This window comes from Nothoprocta perdicaria, unplaced genomic scaffold (assembly GCF_003342845.1).
Source record: "Nothoprocta perdicaria isolate Ctin4 unplaced genomic scaffold, notPer1 scaffold_1, whole genome shotgun sequence".
Lineage (NCBI taxonomy): Eukaryota > Metazoa > Chordata > Aves > Tinamiformes > Tinamidae > Nothoprocta > Nothoprocta perdicaria.
The window spans coordinates 1,585,006-1,607,894 of NW_020454093.1; the positions used below are offsets into that span (position 1 = coordinate 1,585,006).

The following is a 22,889-nucleotide window of genomic DNA, read 5'->3' on the forward strand; positions in this document are numbered from 1 at the left end:
ATATTATTTGTAAATATAGAATGTGTATGGGCAGTAGGAGAAAGTATTTACAAGGGTTCTTCCCCCTCCAACTGGCATGCTATTGGCTAACTCCAAAATTTTTATAAAATTTAATTAATTAGCACTTAGAATTTCTGGAGATTTTCCTTTTCTTCCCAGGAGTTGGGTGCTGGTAGGGGAGAACTTAGAAGAGTGACCAAAAAAGGAAGAGCAGGGGGAAAACCACCATTCTGTTCTCCTTTCCACTCTCCTGATCCTGAAAGTGAAACTATCTTTAATCTAGCTTATGGCATCCTGCAAACTGCTCTAAAATTAGTCTCTAACTGACTAGAATGGGCTCATCTGCTTCTCTACTGAAGAACTGCATCAGCTCCAGCCCAGTCCCCACCTACTCATCGCACTTGTTTCTCTTCACTCATCCTCTTCTTGCAAGTACGGCTACATAATAGTACTGTTAAGTTCAAAGTATAAGTGTTTGGTTCTTAATAATTATTATTTTTAAATTTCCTAGGCCCTTGCTTTTGATTTGACTTGCCTGAGCATTTTGCTGTTGTATTTCTCATGCATGGTTATTAAACATTCTTCAATCATTTAAAACAGCTTATGGTTTTTAATTATACATCATTTATATCTTTAAAGAGTGCTGTGCTTTGCAAAGAGCTTCATAACACCTATTAGAGAGCAGCTTGCCACAGCAAGATTCCTGGTCTTTCATGGAAAACGAGACACCATTCACTGAAACACTTACAACACAAGCAGCCTCCAAACTGTAGATCCTTGTGCAACTGGTGTTTACAGGTTGTCTGGAGATCTATGACTGAGGGCTGCCTCTGAGAAGCAATAAGCAGAAGTTAATTTTCAAAGCTACAGCTTAAAGTAATGTCAATGAGCAAAACCTGAAAGCACCAGCAATATGTGAGGACACCTTCCAGAAAAATAAGCATATCAGATTACAAGAGGGATTTCAACTGAAGATAATAAAATGCATTAACTGAAAGACACCAATAACAATTCTTTCCTGTGGTATTTTTCTCTTCCACCCTTTTTACCAATACTTCTATCACAGTGGTCGCCAAGTTGTTTTCAGAATGAAGACTTTAAAAAGGGGTACTGAAGTCTGATATTGTAGGAGGTCATTTCAGAGATGAGTTTGAAATTATATTAATTAATTAGTTAGACTCTGTTGTGGCAGCAGAATGCCCTTCTGATGCAGGGATAAAGAAAATACATAGTGTAAGAAGTGAAAAACCTGAAAAACGACATGGAGCACAAATAAACTCTCATACAACAGATCTGACGAGCAGTGGCAAGAAACACGGCATCTAGATCAGTGATAGATTATTCTGGATGTCTAGAAAGCTTTGCATAAAAAAGTGTTTAGATTAGCTAAAATGTTTGAAAATAAGGCTTAGAAATATTTTTACTTCATCAGTAAGATATGATTCAGTTTGACTGAAAAACCTGAATATAACGGAGTCTTGCACGTCTGACAAGTCAATCTGCTATCTGTAAAGCAGGATCACATACAGTTCACAGAGGAGTCAGCACAGGCCCTTCTATGAACTTCAGTGAAAGCTGGCTAGGTTATTCACCATACCCTTGCTCAGAAATCTGCTAAAGCTACCAGCGCTCATGCAATAATATCATTATATAATTACAAAAACAACTAGAAGAAAAAAATCTTCAAATATGTAAGAAGACTGATATATAAAATACTTCTCATGCCAAACTAAATATCAAAAATCCTATTATATTTTCTTTGCACAGATGAACTAGGCAATAAAGCTTGGTGCAAGCACTGAACTTTCTTTGGAGGGTCTAGATTTATTTTACATGTATATTAAGAGCAACACATGTGCACAACAGCAAGGCATAAGAACACATATAGCCAGACATTAAGGACAGATTTACCCCATCCAGAATGTCCATAAAACACAGGATTGGTAATTCATACTGGTAGAAAATGATGACAGTTTATACGGTGACATTAACATGTGATACTAAGACTGCTTCAGCACAGTTTACTCTCCACACACACACACACAAATCTCCCGTTCACTGGCACAGAATGGAAGGTTTCTATGTGCTCTACGTATCTGTTAAAGGGATGCTGAGCTATGCTGAAGATTGCAAAGTCCTAACATTCATATACTAAGTACACTGTGAAAGGCCCATAGGCTCATCAGGTGTATGACTTTGCTTACAGTTAGTCAAATGCACTTGCTGTTCCCACAACACAGGTGTTTGGAGGAAAAAAAAAAAAAAGAGGAAAAGATCTCAATAAGAAAAAGCAGCCCTTTATTTATGTAAGCATAGTTCTTTAATCAGCTTGTGTTTGTTTTTCCTTATTGCATCAAATTCACGTGACAAAACATTTTGAAATTGCTCATCAAGTTGTTTGTTAAATATTATACACTGAGAATTACCTTGAATTACTTTGATATGTTTTGTCTGCTTGATTTTTTTTACTTTCAGATTTGAGTCTTACGGTCAATGAGGTCTCAGGACCAAGAACACACAGGCTATTCCTACAGCTGGGACATTTATAAGGTCTTTTGCATGTGGATGTTAAGTTAGCAGATAATGCTACAAGTTTTTCCTCAGGCAGGGAATTTTTATGGTCCCTGTCCTCTACTCAACTATTTAATTTCATGAAGATCTTTCATCATGTTTAACTCATTTTTTCTCAGGACCCTTTACTTCCCACAGTATAAGTAACATTTGCTAACATCTCAAAAGTGACCACTTAAATGAGCAATGCAGAAGAACTAACGAAGCTGGAGATGACATTCAGTTTGCTTATGCTAGACCTTAATCTACACATTTGTTTTACATTTAATGGAACAGTGTTCCCAAACAGCTTAAGTTCTGACTTTGTCAGTTGAGAAATAACTGGCTTTGAAGGTCGCCAAAAGAAAACCATGTCTACTGCCTAACCTGAGAGAGAAAAGATCTCTATTTGGAAATACTTAACATTTTAAGTACCACCATTCTCCACTTGTTATATGTGCACCACAAATACTGGTACACACTAGGTGTTGGTGCAGACACTTCTACATCTACAATATATGCAGATCTTGGTTTTTACTTCAGACTGCTTTTAGTCTGGCTCTCCAAAATAAAAAAAAATTAAAAAAAAATTTTAAAAAAAGGAAAAAAAACCCCACAACACTTGGGTTTTAAGCTGTGAAAAAAAAAATCAGTTACTGGTTGGGACATTCTTATCCCCACTAAGATGTGGTGGCTGTTGGTATATACTTGGAACACAGCATCTAGGTCAATTTCCTCCAAAAGGATCAAGTTCCTCCAAAAAGTAGGGACAACTGGAGGATTTGTTCCAAAACTACAGCTGAATCTCCGAGCTAATGTGGTACTGAACTACAGTGCTAAAGTATACACAGCCTACATGAATCTGATGATTCCTTGTTCCTTCTTCTCCATCATCTTCTTTCCCAGGTAGAAACACACTGGAGTGTGTTACTACCAGAGCCTTTCTCCTCTGTCTCACTGACTAGTTTTGCAAAACTTGCTAGGAACTTGTCATCTGTGAAACATGAAGATGTCCTGCCAAACACGATGTGACTAAATTTGGCCAACAACTTTCAGAGTCCATTACAGTGGGATGACCTGGTGGGATGACCTCATTAGACCCATTTCCTTAGGAAATCAGTCAAGAAAGCAGTTTATGTTCATAGCTACTGGCTTTCTCAAATTTCTCACTATACGACCAATGCTTGCATCCTAATGCTTTTGATACTAAAACCCTTAACCAAACACCTTAGCATAAACTTGACTATATACAAAGTTTCACATGAATTTAAATAATTTTCAAATTTTATAATACAATAGCTAGTCATTTGAAATGGAAATGTGGAAACTATTAGCATATTATAATAATGAATAATAAAAAGTGGCCAAGGTATGAACACCGTGAAAAAGCTTTTATAAGGACATTTACTGCACAAACTACAATTATATGTACATATATATAAATGTATACATGCAGATACATACATATAAGCATATATATATAAACAAATATATGTTTGCATCTTTCCAAAGTTCTTCTGCAGCACTGCCAGCCTACCAGTTAGAGCCTGTTTTTTCAAACTTTTCTCATTAGCTGTAAGACTAAATGTGTTTCACCTACTTGTCTTTTGCTTTCCATGAAATACTGAATTTTTCCTCCCAACAAGAAACACGGTAGTAGTTAAAAGAGTATCAGTGATGTAAATGTATCAGCGGTAAAAGTGTTCTGTTTCAGAAGGGTTCTCCAGTCCACTAACTGCCTGTTTGGCTTTCAAGCACTACAGTGGTAGCACAGCACACAGTGGCAAAATCCTTAAGCAAACTAGCAGAGATAGATCATTGTAAAGATGACTAAATGCTCAAGAAAAGAGTGAAAAATACAGTTACAGTTGTATAGTTAAGTATCTAAAATCCTCTACATGACAAAATGAATGCTCCCCACACTCTCAGTTCAGCCTTCTGTACATGCCTTCGGAAAGCTAGATACAGATAAATGTCTATTAATATATGAACTTTAATTATAGTACTAATAACATTTTAACATTTAGTTACAATTAGAGAAATTCCTATAATATTTTCAGGAAAACTATTTTTTTAAAAAACGTATTTATTTGCTCATTATTGCTAGACCAAAAGTCCTAGTTTCTTCTCTAGGAGACAAAAATGAAGATAGGAGACAGCTAACCTAGCCAGCCTTTGTATGCTGCTATTATCAAAAATTGTTACCACATGGATATAATTATTTCAGAGACTTGGGAGGACCAATATTTGGGCATTTTTAACAGGTTTCCACTGCATCTCTTCTTTGTCTCCTCGTTTAGCATCCTCTCTTTCCATCTATCCTTCCTCCTAATAAAACCTGCAACTTCTGTTGTGAAAATCTTAAATGCTACCCTGGCAGCAAGCTGAGAAGTCATGCTCTCCTCATTGCACTGTACACTCTGGTCTTTCTGCTGATAGGCACATCCTTCCTTCCTGAGCCGTGTTTCCTGCAGATGATCCTCAGGAGGACCTGAGATGGTCCTCAGTCTACAGCAAAGTGACAAGACTGGCAATCCACATGCTGGAGAAATAAAGTTGTTCCCTTTTGTTACTGAGAGTGGAAAAAGCCAACTCCCATTCTTTCCCATCTTTTAGTTCATAAACCTTTTCTTCCCTCTCAGGATTACACATTCCAGCAGCTAACTCTGAATCCTGAAAATTAACCAGTCCAGATGTAACAGAGAAATTAGCTACAGAAATTCTAGGAGATAAAGGAATTTTAAGGCTGTGATTCTAGCTACATACGCCAGGAAATTTGAAGCAGAAATTGAAATTTCAGTCTAAGACAGACATGTTGGCACAGATATTGCATGATTTTCCTTTGAGTATTGTCAGTCAAGATCCTCGCTCCTGGGAGTACACCTTCACAGTACATTCCAAATATACACAACATGCAGAGATGCTTTAAAAGTTGATGATATTTGCATTTGGACTGACATCTTCTCCGAGTACATTTGACACTGATCACTTTGCAACAAAGAACTGTGCCGATCTCAACCCAAGACTTTTCCAAAGAATAACGGGCAGCTACACATGAATGAATAAGTGAACAGTTTGCTACAGTAATGAATGTCTTCGAAAACAGCAAGTTTGCAGGCACCAGATGGAAGAAGAACATTATTGCAATTCCTGCATCCCATTGTGCAACAGCCAACAGAGCCGTTAACGCTTTCTAAGCTTTTTAATGTGCTTTCCTTTGAAGGTGTTTTTTTGTTCCCTGTCAGTCTGCATGCTAGGTTCAGCTGTCTTGGAAAGAAATTTTATTGGCAAGCTATCAAATAGGAAAAAAATACAGAATAAAAATGGAAATAAATACTTATAATCGTATTACAAAAATCACTAGATGGACACAAAGCTTATGTTATAAAATATGACCTATTATTTACAGTACAACATAAGTCTTTTGCCTCCTATAAGCCATATCTATCTGTCTCTCCTATGCAAAAAATGTTTGTCTTTCTGCATCTTAGTTTATCACTTATTCCATAGAAAAGACCAACCTTTTCAATCCCAGGAAGGGCTCTTATCCCTTACTGCTCTTTTTTTGCAAAACTTAAATCTTATTCAGCGTATGACAGTAAGTCACTCTCCAGATTTCAGTGAACGCTGCTTACTGAACGGCAAAAGCTTTTTGGGTTCAATTCAGATTGCTTATTTTCTTTGCTACCACCACAGATCACCATGGGACATCTATCATTGAGCAACAAGAGACACCTCCAGTTACAGATGTCAGTTTATGCAAAGTGGTATGTTTTCCTATCCCCAAACATATATGATCATTTAAAGAATGGTCCCTTTACTTGGAATTTGCTTCCAGTATCTTGTGTATAGAACAAGAGTGAGGGTTTCATTTAAATTGTCAACAGGTCTAAGCAACATCTGAACTAGTCCCTGGCAAACCAGGGCAGGAAGATTATGTAACACTAACAAGCTGAATCAATTAAAAAGAAAAACTGCTGTGTATTAAAGATACATTGTCTTACTCATTCAGGAAAATACCTGTACCTCATGGAAATTCACCAAATCAAATTAATTTCTGCTGTAAACTAAAGTAATAATTTTGATGTTCGGGTTATTCACAATCACACTGATAGCAAATTTTAACACTCTACTTTGGTAATATCATATTTACTACCAGTCCGGTATGGAAAAGGCATATTTTCGTAGCTTCATTTTTAGAGGACACACACTGAGACTTGACCCTTATAAAATAAGAAAGCAGTCTCTCCTCACACTGTGAATGTCCATAGGAGGCAAGGAAAGTTACTATTAGTACTGGTACCGAAGTATTTATTATCTATGGAACATAGTTTCCTATATCACAAGTTCCTAAATCTCACTTAACTTATTAACTTTAATGCTACTTAGTTATATCTAGGACACATGACCTACTCAATATACTCTTAAAAAAAAAAAAAAAAGAGAAAAATTTTGTTTTCCCATAACAAAAAAAGGGAGTATTAGCTGTCCTTTGTACTACAGGGGAGAAAAGAACAGTCTCATGTACTTTGAGAGGGATCTTTGATATTTCATACGAAGGCCCATCCAGACACAACGATGGTGAGATGGGCAAGAGGGGGAGGATGGAAAACCAATAGTTTGAGCACACAGCTAGGACAGGAACAATGATTAGCAAATCTTTAGGTGGATAAACTCACAGGAAAGTAATGTTGCAATTGTGTGGCCTAACTTTAGCAACCACAGCAACAACAAATTATTCAGGGATAGTATACTCTTTGGCTTTTAAGATAATTTGCTATTTTTGATACACTTAAAATTTAAGTGGTATTATTCAGGGTGGTCTAACCTCAGCAACACCAGGGGATGGAGTCGGGTTTTGCACCACTCTGTTCCCCCTCTCCCAGAGTCCTCCAGATTGTCTGCTGCATCGTGGTCTGCACTACCTAACTCCAATAAAACAGGGGACTTTAAGAAATATTTTAAGAGAAGTAAAATAATGTCAAGAAACAGACAGAATACAGAAACTATGGGCTTTCAAACTTGAAAAGATTCTGCCAAATAGCAACATGGGGAGGTTTGGCTGTTTTGCCTGTTAGGCAAGAGAACATCGCCCTAAATCTTCAATACTCACTCCAAGCCAATGTGATCTGTATGTTATGGGTGTATAATACAAATACACCGATGTGAAAGATAATGCTGCTACAGAACACAGGCACTTGGCCAAAAGAACAGTTTTGCTCCAGTAGAGATGAGCAGTGTCCCTAGAACACTAGGACATAGTTGCACAGGTACATTTTAATTTAAAAGAAACAAAGCCATATGTGCAACAATGGCAAAATGAAGTATTTTGAGGTTGGCCATAAAAAGTAAAAGGTTAGCTTTTTCCTAGGTTTGATATTGTGATTTTACGTCTAAAACAGCATTGACCAACAGCACAGTGTCACGTTTCTGTTGGTGAGCTCACGTCACAAACACGCGACAAGCAGAGCCTGGAGAGAAAGCCATGGACCTGTCCGAGCGAGGGCAGCCCTGCATCCCGCCAACAGAGCAGCCCAACGCTGGCACTACAGTTAGCGTGCGTCGCCATCCCGTCGTTATGGACAGCGCGTCACCATCCCGCCGTTCCGGACAGCATGCCAATTTCCCGCCGCGGCTCCCTCGCTGCTGCGCCCCGGCAGAGGCCGCAGTGCCGCCGGCGCTGCCGCGGGCCGAGTAGGCCCGGCCTCCTGCTCTGCGCTCCTGCTTGCCGCCATCACGGCGCGCGTGCGGGGCGCCAAAACCCAGGCCTCGGCAGCGCCGCCCATGGCGCGGGCAGCGCTCCTGCATCTCCGTGCGCTGTTAGCCATGTGAAACTATAACCCGCTACCAGTTATTTTCAAAAGCACTTCTATTGCTCAATAAAACACTCGAAACTCCTTATCTTTCCTCTTGATAATAATCCTCTAGATTATTCTAAAAACATAGGACAGAACTGCTCTTAGGAATGCAGATTTTAACATGAATATTCTTTTTTATTATATTTTGACGGCACTGTCAATGTTAATGCACGTTTGGAGCATTTTCCTTTTGCATTATGCATATCTCAGTGGCTGATCAGTGCGGAACAGCTACCGCCCATGTTTCATGTAATCTATTGAGTCTTCCAGTGCGCTGGTGAAATATGCCACTAATACTGAAACTGTTAGCAATAACCTAAGCAAAGTTCAAACTACAGGAAGCAGCACAAATAGCAATGAGCATTCAAAGAAGCAAACATCTTAGGCTTACACAATTTAGACATAAAGCAAAGCTAGAGTAAAATTCAGAGTAACATGCATGGTTTTTTTATGTCGAGCTTGTAGCCCTGCACCTGTCCCCACCGAGGACATGTATTAAAACACAGTGTACTGCCCCTTTCAGCTTCTGATAGTCAGTTTTGGAGGCCAAAACTTGGGCAGGCACTTGGTATGGTAGCTGGGCAGTGTTTTAATCAAGCACACCCATAGAAAGCTATTTAGTAAAAGGTATCTCCTCATCCAAGACAAAGAGTTATTGTGTCCCACTGATAATACTCCTCCTCAGTTCATTCATTGCTATTACCCCAACTACACCAATGCTTAGGTATTTTATAATTACACAGGTCAAGTTACCTTAGCATTGCATTGTATCATGTTATTTAAACTATTACTATTGATGTATGTTATGTTGTATTTTGTAACATAACTCGACCTGTGTAATTCATGGGACAAAGACAACTGCTGTTGAAGATGTGTCTGACACCATCTTTAAAAACTAGTATTTACCACCTCATAGTAATGAATTATTTAAAAGGCACACATTAAAAAAAAACTCTACATTAATGTCATCAAATAATACTTAAAAAAAAAAAGAGTTTTTTAAAGTGTAACTTGATGAATCAAAAGAAAAATTGAAAGACTTCAGTCTGGATTTTTCTTGCCTAAATTTGATAAAATCAGCCATTAAAAAAAAATGCTAGATGTCAGGAAACAATGCACTAAATAGAAACACAACAAAATTATTTATCATCTCCCTCACTTGACCCAGTGATCCTGTCTTACAGATATTAAAAAGAAATATTGTGACTGCTGTTACTAGGCTTTCAAAGTTCAGACTCTGGGAAAATCATCTTCACTTTACTACAGTCTCAATGTGTGTTGCACAGGGAAAGGAGGTTTATTTATTATAGAAGCTAAGGAAGACAGGCTGCTGGGATTATGCCATGTCTTCAACTACTGTAACTCTAACCAAACTGTCACATCCAGTTAGAAAAGCTGAATTAGAATATATTTTCCTGTGTTTGATGTAGCATTTATTTGCTAATATTAAGTGACACCTCTGAATGCTAAAATAGCAGATAAAAAGTTGAAATCAATCTAACTAGCATCTAAACTAGAAAGAAATCACTTTTGGAGGTCATACAATGCGCTTCTTCAGTTCTCCCAAAAGCTTCATAATTAGTTTATGTATTTGCTTTGATATCTTTTCTAAGGTCTGTGAAAACTTATTAAGCATATTCTACTGGGTAAAAGAGAGCAGAAATCAAAGACTGTGTAAGATAAGGAATTAAGATCAGACTGCCACCACCCACAATGACAGCTGAGCCAACAGCATGTCACCAAATTGTTGCAGGCTAAATGCAACCACTGTTAACAAGCCTTGCTAGGGATACCATGCTGCAAGTGATCTGCAGAGGCCTGTGTGGGAGAGAACCCCTCAGGCCTCTGGGCCTTTTCTAGAGAAGCCCTTCCATTAGGATTGAGATATCCCATTAATGAAGGCATCCCAAAGCAGGAGTCGGCTGTGACGCAAATTACTCCTGTCACCACAGCATTCTTCCCTTGCTGAGGTTATCCGAGCTCAGGGAAAGGGTCTATACTGAAGCTGGGTCCAGCCTTGATATTTCTGAACAATGTCATTCTTTTGCCAAAGCTTTTCATGTAAAACACAGTTAATAAAATCCACACCAGATTTTTTCTTGTGGTTTAGTAAACGCTAATTCTGTTTTCTGATTAATAGATTTTTAAGTAAAATCACAAGCATCTTTGCAACATTTCACAACATAATTTAAATACTTTTAGAATAAGTGGAGTTTCTTATTTAATTTTTACAGGTTTCCATTTGGGTTTCCTTTCTGTGACCTGGCATTTCCAAAAGTTTGCGGTGCACATGCTAAAAAAATGAAACATGTGGTAAATTTGGAAGATGGGGCCAGTCACTGGCCTGCCTAACACAGGCCTCCGAGGCACAGAGGCATCCTGTGCCCACGCTCGGGCTGACCGGCAGTACTCGGCTCGGGTAACGGGGCAGCTTCGGCGCCAAGCAACTGAAGAGCGTCCAAGGAGACACGAGATGGCTGAAATCAGAATCCTTCCTTTTCCTTCCTTTCAGATGTACCAAAGCTTCCTACCCCAACTTTTCTCAAGTATATTTTGGTTTGAGTAGAGATGCAGCATCATTTAGTCCCTCTTCAGAGCAACAGGGAAATTATGGGAAAGACCAAATAGACACTCACCTGTTTCTGAAGTTGCTACATTGCTCTTAAGCTGCGATCACTCACGACCAACTGTTTTTTTAGGTGGGTATGTAACACGATTTTTTCCCCTTTATGAAGGTCCATTTATTATATCTCCAGAGAGTGCTGGAACCCATTAAGTGTATTTACATTTTTCCCCTTAAGTACTGTTTATTGAGTTTTTATTTGGCATTTTTTAACCATCCAGCAAATACTGTGGTTATGCAAATGTTTACACTGAGTATGTCTTATTTACTTTTGCACAAAAAAGGAGTTGTTCTTAATTCTAAAAATACTGAGTTTGTTTAAAGAAAAAAATGATTAATAATTGCTGAGAATTGGAATGTTCTGGTTGCTATAAACTGAACAGTGCAGCTGAACAGCAAATCACATGATATTTCTGAATTATGAGAAAGATGTCAGGCACATTCCCACATTCTCCATCAAGGAGATCTTCACTAATGCTAAGGAATATCTGCCAGCAAAGGTGGAGTCCACATAAAAATAAATACAAACCTTAATCAACATGTTTGCAAAGCTCAGGGCTCATTTTCCAAAAGCAGCATCAGGTACTAACAGACATTCCCAACCTGCCCACTCCTTCATAAAGTAGCAATGGTTGTAGCTTCAGGAATGGTTCCACGCTGACTCACTTTTCTGCAATACCCAGAAGAGCTGAGACAAACCACACACAGAGAATTATTACTCCCAGTTATTGCTTCCCTTGAGCTATTTGAATAATAAACAAAAAGAATGCATAAAGTGAATCCAGATTTTTCTGTTTTACTCTTTTAGAATTTAAGCTCTTTAAGGCAGGACTGGCTTCATTTTGAATTTTGTGCAGTGTTTATTTCACTTTGTCAACAATTCACATAATATATGATAATAATTGTTCTGTCCTTGCTTAAAAGGTGTCCACACAGCACTTAACAAAAAATGGAGCTGGATTCAGTTGATGGTAAGAACTAAAGTCTATAACGAGAAGCAGTGTTTAAGTGCAATGGACTACCCAAGACTCATAATAAGTGAAATATGGCTTTACAGCATTTGAATAGTTTCAGCTATAGGGAGAAAAAAGAAAAAAAATGTGGTCTAATTGGACTAGAAAAAAAAAGGGATGATTGAAAAGGGAAAAAGGAGCACAAATATGGAAGGATATGATCCCAGCTTCAATAGAACTGGAACTGTTCATCACCATCACAGGTCTTCATGAAGAGCTTTTAATGAAGAACTTACAAGAATCATGTTTAGAAATTTGGGTAACAAAGGTTGTCAATAAACACATATTTATTTGAAACGTATGTTTCCACATAGAAAAAAAGGTCATACAAAAGAAGATGGGATCCCACGCTCATTAACTGACTGACCATGCTCTGACAAACCTCCTCATAGAACAGATTCAGTCTGGAATAAACACTTGTTGTTGAATCAATCAAAACACAAGATGGGAGTATTTACATAGGAAAAGTGCAATGATACTCATCTCAGTACAGACAGGTAACAATTGATTCAATAAAAAGTTAACCAGAACACAATTACAACTTGAAAACTTTAAAAAGGCACTGTGCGTTTGTACCAGTTTCTTGATTTTTATCTCAAGCTATTTGTAATACAGTGGAAGACACCCTAAAACAAACATGATCTCTTCAACTCACATTCTAAGGATTAAATTCTATCTCGCTGGACAAAAAGAGTATCCTCTACAGACTCACTCAAGGGTTTGTTTAGGGTTAGCCACAATTGTCATTAGTAGTTCCTGCTTACTACCTGGATAGGTATATTACAAGACAAAGTTAGGTGGGAGAAGGAAACAATTCCTCCAGGAAAAGGACAAACATGATTTTTTCCCTTTAAAACGAACATCCCGATTAAACTAAATCACAGATATCACAGAACTGCATTTCAGAGGAACTTCCTCAATCCTCTTCTACTAAGAAAACAAATGGAAGGAGATAGGGTCTGCATAAAACAGGATTCCCAGAATAAGTGCCATGTTGAATAAATGGCTTGACAATTCAGGAATTGACAACTACAAAGAGAAACTTTCTGAAGCTGCTTCAAGTAGTTAGTATTTGAGCATACCTATCTGCCGATCCTTTGTCTTTATAATGACAATGCAACTACGCAGACATCAATTGTATTGAGTTTGTATTAAGAACATGACGACAATCTGAACACTCGTCTATGATCTGAAGCAACCATAACTTCAGTTAATTTCTGTAACTTAAGTAACAGAAAGCAGCGATCCCACACTATCCTGGGTAACATGCCAAATTGCTCCAGAGCAGCGCAGCAGCTCCCAAACCCGTTCTTCGCTTCCTTCCAGAGCTACACGCTGAGCTGCCTCACATTACAGCAACCTACTCTCAATCAGGAACTTGCAACACCTGCAATTCAGGAATCGCTCTGCAAGCCAGAAGTTCCAACAGGAGCTGGAATATGGCAATTTGTCATAAAATGGTGATCTCATGATCAAAAAAAAGTGGTGCTTAGGTATACCTGCATGTGAAGAATCAGGTCTGTGACTGTCTGTTCTGACCCCTAGTATGACAAGGCCATAGCATTCCAGTGTACAAAACCTGGAACGGCAGTTAAGTCACCCATGCCAGTCTCAAGTTAAAGATTTCAAAGTTTAAGTCACTGTCAATTGTTCCAGTGACTTATCCTTAAATCTTTTCCATTTTGAGAAACAGTTTTATAGGATAAAGTCCTCAACCAAGTTTAAGCTTCATTGTTGAAGTAAATCTTGGCCTCTGCGAAGTCAACAGCAGAAGTTACTACTGCTTTTAAAGAAATCACTTCCATATTGATTACCGACATTTCTAGATCCATCTTGTTCTAGAGAAGACATCAAAACTAGTCTTACTGAATTATACCAAAAAATGCTTTTTTTTTCCCTCTCCGTTCCTCAGGCTGTAAACAAAGATTTAAGTGACCAGTTGCATACTGCAGATACCGTGCAAGCAAAAGAAACCTACTTGGAACTTTATTCTTGGTTTGCAGTTACTTTTTCTTCTCTTCCTCAAAATAAAATTTCATAAATTTAAAAAAACATAGCATGTGATACAGTCTGTCCTGCAGTTTTTATCATTCCACCACTAGGAAGACTCCAAATTTTAGGTACCACAGAGTGAGTTCACAGATTGTGTGAACAATGAGCTGAAAAAAAAATCTCAAATAATTTGACCAGTTTCCATGTGGCTCTTGTAAGATTAGTGCATTTTCTGATGCTGTGTTACTTCATAATTGTTTATTTTAATAACATTATTTTCAATGTTCTGTAGCTTTTCTGCACTGTATTATCATATTCTAGGATTTTTGACAGCTAAAAAACAAGCAGAAAAGTAGTAATTTTGCTTCTCAGCTGTATCAGCATCCTATTTGTATTCTTTGCTACATCAGAATATCCCTACTGATTTATTCAACATCACCTCTTTTCTGATATGTTCTTTTACTTAATTAGATTCAATTACTTTAGCAGGAATTACAGCCTCATCATGGATAATTTCACTCTGCTTCACTCCAGCTTCCAAAATTTGTCTTCAATTTTTTTTTTCTAAGTTTCACCTTGTCTGCCAAAACTAAAGCTCATCTCTAATATTAATGTACATGAACATTCTAGAAGTAAATCTTATGGTCTCTTATACCATGTAAGACACCACAGAAGGTCTTTTTTCCTATCTTTTTGTCAGGACTTTTTCTTCCTATAAATGGATCACTTATTTCTGTACATTGATTATAAGGCCTCCAAATTTACTTTTTTCCTTTTTTTCTTTATTCTCTCTTTTTCTTTTTTTATTTCCTCTCTTTTCTGGTTGTTCTTAATTACCTACCTAATATAAAACTATGTGCAATACCTTCTACCGCATATTGAAGCATAAGATCAGACTATCAAACACAGATGCATGTATCTCACAGAAACATGCAGTAAAGACACAGTATGACAAAAAGCTAGAGCACAACAGTAATTCTAATAATGTGAAATTATCAGACAGTGGCCACAGATTTTGTGAAAGAAATCTATATTCTTCTCAAATATATACAAATAAAATTTCTAAGCCATCTATTCATCTTTCATCTAGCCGGCCATCAGCTTTCAGAAAATTGTAATTTAATTCTTTCTGAGCTATCTAACCCCTCTTTAAAATTTGGCTGAAATTAGTCTGTGAACTCAAAAATCAGTAGGAAGGATGATATCACAGACTAGCAGACACACGATTTCATAAGTATCATTTCCTTCAGGAAACAAGCCAAAAGAATACTCATTTCAGACCATGCAGCAGAGTTCTCCGGGAAAAAGAAAATCAATGTTCTAATGAAAAAAAAATTATCACAGAAAAGAAGTAACTGAAAAATACACCTGTTAATGAATTCAACAGCTTATCATATAAAGAATTCATTGTTTTCAGTCAATTAAAATCCAAGATTTCATTTCACATATATGATAATAACATAACAAGGGAGTACATTTCTCCAGTTTATATCTTGATTAGTCGTAATCTGGATATCTAATGCAGAGTCAAACAAGCAAATAATTATTCAAATCAATTCATCTTGAGCTTAATGAACACTATTTGTTTTCTGGAAAAGTTTATTTTCTTCAAGAACTCAAAATCAATTATTCCCGTCAATGGCTAAAACAACTGCTCAGTATTTGTAAGAACTTGTGTCGTAATAGAAAGATGCCCAATTACTTCGAATACCAGTAACGCTATGAGTATAAAGCTCTTATACATGACTTATTTCTTCAGTAAATACCACTTTAAATTAACATTGATCCCAACATTTTCTTTAATTTTTACTGTTAACATAACTATATCTTGATGCTTAATCTACTTCAAAAGTTTAATGGTAGTGAATCATTACGCAAAAAACATGCTTCCATGATGAAAATATCACAAATCTAAAGTGTGGTAACTTTCTGACTTTGTCTCGATTTTGATCTCCAATTTATCTGTATGTATAAAACCTGTATGCAAAATATTAAAAGCCATGAACTTGTATGAAAAATTATTTAAAACCACTGATAACTTAAGATCTGAAATCCTTCTGGAAGAATTAGATATTAGAGTATTTAATAGTATAATAATAATAATAATAATAATAATAATAATAATAATAATAATAATAAATGTACATTGTTTATTTTATAAACCCCAAAGTTTATAAATACAAAAATCTGTACTTACTTCAACATGCATAAACAACGTTTGCTCAACGTTATCATTGTTTTTCTCCTTGAGATCTGGTGGGACATTTCTATTTGTTATTTGGAAGTGTGTTTTACTAAGATAACCATCAGCAAAGTCCTGTGTTCAGAAAACAGAAAAGAAAAATATTTTCTGCAGCCAAAAAGCTAAATGCTATCAATGCAGTAGAAAATAAACACAGCATGATAATTAGACATAAGCTCTCAGTCTTTTTGCAGATACCAATGATTACATTGCTTTTCAGCATCTCCTCCCAGGTAGTTGGGACAAGTTCTCAGTGTTAAGCAAGTCAAAGACTTGAACAGCAAAAATAAAATTTAATGTATCTATTAATTGGATGAGTCAAGAGACACGTGGGGACCAAGATTAGTGCCAAAGTGTCAGAACCAGTGCATGAAGGTCATGCATAACTAAACAGCTGACAATGATTTGACCTATTTCAAGCAATGCGTTCACACCGGTATAAATTTCCCAATTCTTGATACTTTATTTATATTAGTTTTGCTCCCCCACTTTCATACAGCCCTTAAAAAAAAAAAAAAAAAATCTGAACTTGTGTGTGCAGAGTCACAATTTCTTTCTCCTAATCAGCTCTGTGGGTCAAATGCAGACAAAGTCATAGCCATACATTCTCTCATTCCCTTTTTATCACTCTGTTTTCCTGGCCACGTAGTCTGCTGTTGTAAAAGGCCTCTGCAATTTCACAATAGCAAAAGAAGCTTTTAAGGGCCTTCCGCCTTGCTGACCTGGCTGTCTGAACACATATATAAACATTATTTTGTCAATTAGAAATAAGAGGAGAGAAAAAAGTTTAATAACAGATCACTGTGCACACACTGAAAGAGAGAGAGAGCGCACAGAACACAAAGAACAGTAGTCGCACGCTAAGGACTTATTTTTCAGAGGAAACAAATAAATTTGGGTTTTATTAGCTGTTTCATTACATTTTATTTTAGACAAACAAATACAAAAAGCATATGTGCAACATCTGATGTAAAAGGATTCTATTCAAAACAGTCTCTCTAAAAAAATTCATTAATATACCATTAAATTGCCTGACAAGGCTGCAAATTTAAATATGACTTAACTCTGGTTAATCTATCATTTCTGACACAGTTTATTTCATATATTCTGACTTGCAAATCAACATGTGTTCTATTCTGACACATTAGTTCTGTTTTTTTCAATGATACTGCAGCATATATCTAATTCCAGCATCTGTTATTTGCATACTTTGCTGTTAACAAGTTTCATACCTGAAACAAAATGATATTGGTCTGCACTTTTGTCTATGATTTTTTCAGCATGGATATATTATGAGCTTGGTACTATGGTATTCTCTTGCTCGTAACTTCTCTTACTGCTATGCTTTATTTTCCCACTAAATACCCTCAAGAGCATGAATCCCCCAAGCTGCTGGATGTCCTGCTGTAGCATCAACAGCATCCTCTGCTCTGAGAAGTCAAACACACAACAGGGCAACAGTGACAGAAAAACTAGGCCTAACTTAGCAACACGTAAGTCACTTATTCCAAGCGCTCTGAAACGTCTTCTTGCTGTGGAGTTTCCTGTGAAAATCAACAGGGATAAAACTATCTGCCTTGGTATTTATCCCCCGGAGAGCAGCAGAGAAAGCACGGCTGCCGCCCACAGAGGTGAACTGCCCCAGGCACCTGGAGCTCTGCCTGAGAAGGAAACCTAGCATTCTCCTCCCTGAACCAGTTTTTCCTGAGGGGGAGAGAACTCACCAAAGCTCTGTAGCCTTTACAATCTACAACATCTGAGTGCCATGAACAACATCTACGGACAGCTGGTAACACATGGAGTCAGTAGCCTCTGCAATTGCTAGTTAGAGATGAGAGGTGAGTGAAAGGATGGCAGGAAAGAGGCATTCCTCCCACTGCACTCTCTATTGTGAACATATTTGGCATACTGCTTTCCATATAAACAAAACAATACTGTAGCACAGACTTTGATCCTCAAAACGGGTAAAGGGAATTCCTTCCTACTCCAGTGGCCTTATAAGTAAGTATCACAAATAGAGGTGAAGCAAAACAGCCCTGGATATAATTACCTAGATTAACCTAACTGAACATACAAAACAGAAAGCAGGTGAAGGGACAACATACACTGAGTAGATTCATCTAGATTATAGTGTAAACACCCAAATTTACTTTTGTCAGGTCCTGCAAGTGAGATGCCCTGAATTTTTTTACAGCTTTAGTTTTTAAGGAAGAAAATGGTAATAAAAATAACATAGTTTAGAACATTTGACTTAAAAGCTATAAAAACAAGGTCTGGCTGGCCCATGTGAACTTATGCAACAAGAGCCAGCTCAGCAAATAAAAAGGGGGAAAAAAAAGGGTATCATTCCATCATTTAAGTTTAATTTTTACAGAAAACATAATACAGTCCTACAAGCCTAGTTTACTTGTGTGGTCTTTTTGCTATCAATGAGTCTATTCACGTGAGTATGGAATGAGGAATGGGATCCAAGTGAATTACATCAGGAAAATCAAGAGTGCCTTAACTACTCAGAGCACATATATTGGTTTTGTTTTTTGATTTTTGTTTTTTTTTTCTCTAAGGAAAAAGAACGAAAAACAATGAGGCATCTTGTTAAACAAAAATTCTCTTTCCAGATTATATAGAATAAATGGATGTTCTCAAAGGCCAGGTTTTTAATCACACACTGAAACCACAGACTTGCCAACTTGGCCCACTAAAAAAAATACTCTAAATAATTTTTATAGAGAGAACAAAAATCTAGCTCATTTCACTATTTCCAGCAAAGCTTCCTGTTCCACAGAAAGTTCAAGCTTTGACCCATGCATTGAATTCCTGATAGAGGCTCACAGCATCTTTCTTTACAGAATAAATCCCTCATAAATATAGCCTTGGACAGAAATCTAAAGTTTCAAATGGTTGCCTGCAAGAAAGGGAGCATTGTAACACTTGGCTAATATTTTCAGTGTTTTAAAAACCCAGATGTGTTCTGAACGGAATGTATCTACAAACAAGCTTCCATTTCTTATTAAAATTCAGTTTTAATTGTGATGAAAGGGTTACAAATGCTAATGTATAATTACTTAGGTAAAAGTGATATCATATATTTACTCTGGGACTTCTTACACTTTAAAATGTTACAAGGATGATTTTTCTCCTCAAAATTCATGAAAGGATGGGAATTGAGCCATTTAAATTAACAAAAACAATAATAGCAACATGAATTCCATAAATAAAATAAAAAGTTATAACAGTAAGTACATATCCTAAACTATTCAGTGTTGGAAACTGCTGTGAGAAGCAAGAGAATACTAGAAAAACTATGTTGCCTATTCAGAGGAAAAAAAAAAAAAAAAAAAGGTAGAGGAAAAAGAAAATCCTAAAACAGATGGCAAATAACAGAAGCATTTGAAACAGAAAAAGCAAGTGTTCCAAATATTTCTGTTGTTTCTGGAGAAAAAAATATAAATGATGTGGCCATATTCTACAATTGTTAGACAATTGTACAATTGTCTACAATTTTTCTTCCAGGAGTGGTTAAGCAGGGCAATATCATGATGTAGCTATCATTAGATATTCTTAAATAAGCACATTAGAGCTGCTCATTTTGAGTCTTTGAGCACTGTGGAAGTTTCAGAGAACTTGAGAATGACAGTATTTACTAATATATGTTTAATATATACACTGGATAGCTTGAGTGACTATATTAGTCTGACATCATCCCAAGCAGGGATTATTTGATACTGAATTCACTAAATGAAAAACTGAAGTCAGTAAATACCATTTTTTTAATAAAAACAGATCTTGTCAAGGTAAAAAAGATACATTTGGTTGATAAAAATAAAAGTGGTGACAGTATATACATAGAATTCCATACGGCATCTATAGACTCCGCAAGCACAAACTAAATAATTTAAATAATCCAGAACAAATATGACACACACTAAAAAGATGAAAAAAACGGTTAACTTACAGATCTCAAATGTAACTTAAAAATGGAGAATCATCATAAAAGAAATGATTCTAATGGGGTCTTGTGGGATTAGTTTGGCCTCACACTACTTAAAATTTTGATTAATGACCTAGAAACAATACGTAATTATTATTGGTGAGGTTTGAAAATGATGGGGAAGCAGTAAATAATGAGGACTGATCACTAATACAGAGATTTTACTGGGTGCTGTAAGCAAGCAAAAAACAAGCATTTTAATAAAAAAAAAATAAAGTCTCACATCTAGAACAAAGACTGAAGGATGAAGGATTCAGTCCTTAGACACAATCCCCTGCAAAGGTTTATTAGCTATATAGGAGCTCACCATCTGCTATTTTAATTTAAAGGGCTAAAGTGATCCTTGGATGTATAACCAAAGAAACTTGGTAGGAGTAGGAAGGTGGTAGCATCTGAATTTAGTAGTGATACAACACAAGACAACATCCGCTGTCTCATTCCATCCACAGCTGAAGAAGGATGTTGATATACTGGAAGGGATTCAGAAGAGATCCACAAGAATGATTAAAGGATTGGAAAACATGCCAAACAGTCAAGGAGCTCAATATGTTTTGCTTAACACAGACAAGGTTAAGAGGTGAATTGATTCCAATCTAAAAGCAGTGAAACAAGGAGAATTCTGACAACAGAAGGCTCCTCAGCCTTGCAGACAACATCTTCCAGTGGCTGGAAGTTGAAGCTGGGCAGTTCAGATAGCCAACCATTAGAATGGCTTGCTAATAAATATTTGTTAAAAGATTGGTTCTGATCAGAACAGAAATCATCCAGGATAATCCTACTCATTTGTTGTTTCTGCAAAATCCTACCCAGCAGCTGTTTCTGGATTCATGAACTCTTAGCCTATGTAATAGATGTACTGGCCTAATTCTCAGCCCTACATCCTCAGCTAAATCACCTTTGTAGTTTCTTGTTCTTGGACCAGCTGCGTAAAATGCTATTTATTTCATGTGATGCAAACCACCCTAAGGGATGTTCTAGTTGCAATGGTTGCCGACAGCTTAAAAAGGCCAGCAAAGGTATCTAAAAAATAAGAGGGTTAGGCAGGAACTATTTACCGATACTTTGATTATTTTACCTTGCTAGTTCTCCACTCCCAACCATCTCTTATTTTCTGTGAATGCTTAACAAATTCTTCACAGTACTGCTTGAACTTTTTTTCTTCCAAAAAGAAGTCCTCTTCACCAGCCATACTAAAGGACATCTGCAGAACAAATTAAATGTTAGTACTGATAGATGAAATAAACACTAAAAATTCATTGATTCATAGAAACTGAATAGTAAAATAACAAAACAACAGAAAAAATGTGTTTCTTCAACTACAACAAAGTTGTCTGCAGCTTCACCAGAGCAGGGACCTCTTGAAACTGTCTAGCCCAAACCCTGCTCCACTCAAACCAGAGTTCTCCGACCATGACCAGTTGGTATCTCCAAGGATGGAGACCTCCCACAGCTTCCATGGGCAACTGTTCCAGTGTTCAATCACCTTCACCATGAAGTTCATGGCTGTCTCGCACACTGACAACGTCCTGAACAGCCCCAACCCTCAGGCTCTCCTCACATATCAGATGTGCCAGTCCCTTAAATGTCCTCACGGGCCTACACTGGACTGACTCCAGTGTGTCCGTGTCCTTCTTGCACAGGGGAGGCCAGAGCTGGACACAATACACCAGATGTGGTCCACACTCCCTTAGCAGTCCAACCAAAAAGCTGAATTCCACTCAGTGGCTGAGTCTGAGTGTGTGGCCTGACATCTCTTCCTCAGGGACCAGGATGGCCCCACAACAAACATGGAGCGAACCAAGATCTCTGGTGTCACACGCTTCCCAACCCCATTCATAAGGATCATATAAAGGCCCTCTCAGAAAACCTGCCCTACTTCCCCCTTATTTTTTTCTTTTTCACCCCTTTCTCCTTTCAAAGAAGATGTGTTACAAACATGACTGTTCCAACCTTCTTACAGACACCAGGTACCACTGTGGCACCATACAGAAATACTTAGCAGGAATACAACCGCTCCACATGTTGTTTTGGCGAGAGGTCCACCACACCTCGAGCACTGCTCATGACTTTTCAGGATTTGGCCCTGAACAGCAACGCCTTCCTGTCTGCCCATGCCGTACATTATCTATGCAGCACTTCCAAACGTGTTACTTTGAACGGCAGCTAACCCGAGGCCCTGCTAACCGGTGTTACCTGGACGAGGAGGAGGAGGAAATAAGGAAAACAGACTCTATAAATACGTCCGCAATCCCCGCGTTTCCCAGCCCAGGATGATGAACTGCGAAACAGCCGTAAGCAGGCCGCACGTACAGGCCCTGCAGCTCTCACATATGTTTTGAATAGGGCATCGTGTTTTAGGAAATGGGCAGATGTAAGGAGATAGCGGGCTGCTGGCGGCCGCGCGAGCCCGAGTGCCGCCCCTCTCCCTGAAACGCTCGCGGGGAGCGCGGCGAGCTCGCGGCCGCCGAGCCAGCGTTCCACGGGGCGCGCGGGAGGAAGCGCCCGCGCCGCTCAGCGCCGCCCCGCCACGTACCGTGCCGCCCTCCTCCTCCTCCTCCTCCTCCTCCTTCTCCTCCCGCCGGCTCCAGGTGGGGCGCGGCCGGGCCCGCCTCTCCCTCCC

At 37.9% G+C, this 22,889-nt stretch overlaps 1 protein-coding gene across 1 annotated transcript in view; it reads right to left on the reverse strand.

Moving 5' to 3' along the window:
- The window catches only part of ATG10 (autophagy related 10), a 76,208-nt gene extending 54,738 nt beyond the window's left edge, over positions 1-21,470 (reverse strand). Inside the window, exons 1-2 of the mRNA XM_026038229.1 lie at positions 21,345-21,470; positions 16,234-16,353 (exon numbers count right to left, since the gene is read on the reverse strand). Coding sequence (XP_025894014.1) covers positions 16,234-16,353; positions 21,345-21,470 — 246 coding nt within the window. The remainder of the gene's footprint in view (positions 1-16,233; positions 16,354-21,344) is intronic.
- Positions 21,471-22,889: the final 1,419 nt, after the last annotated feature.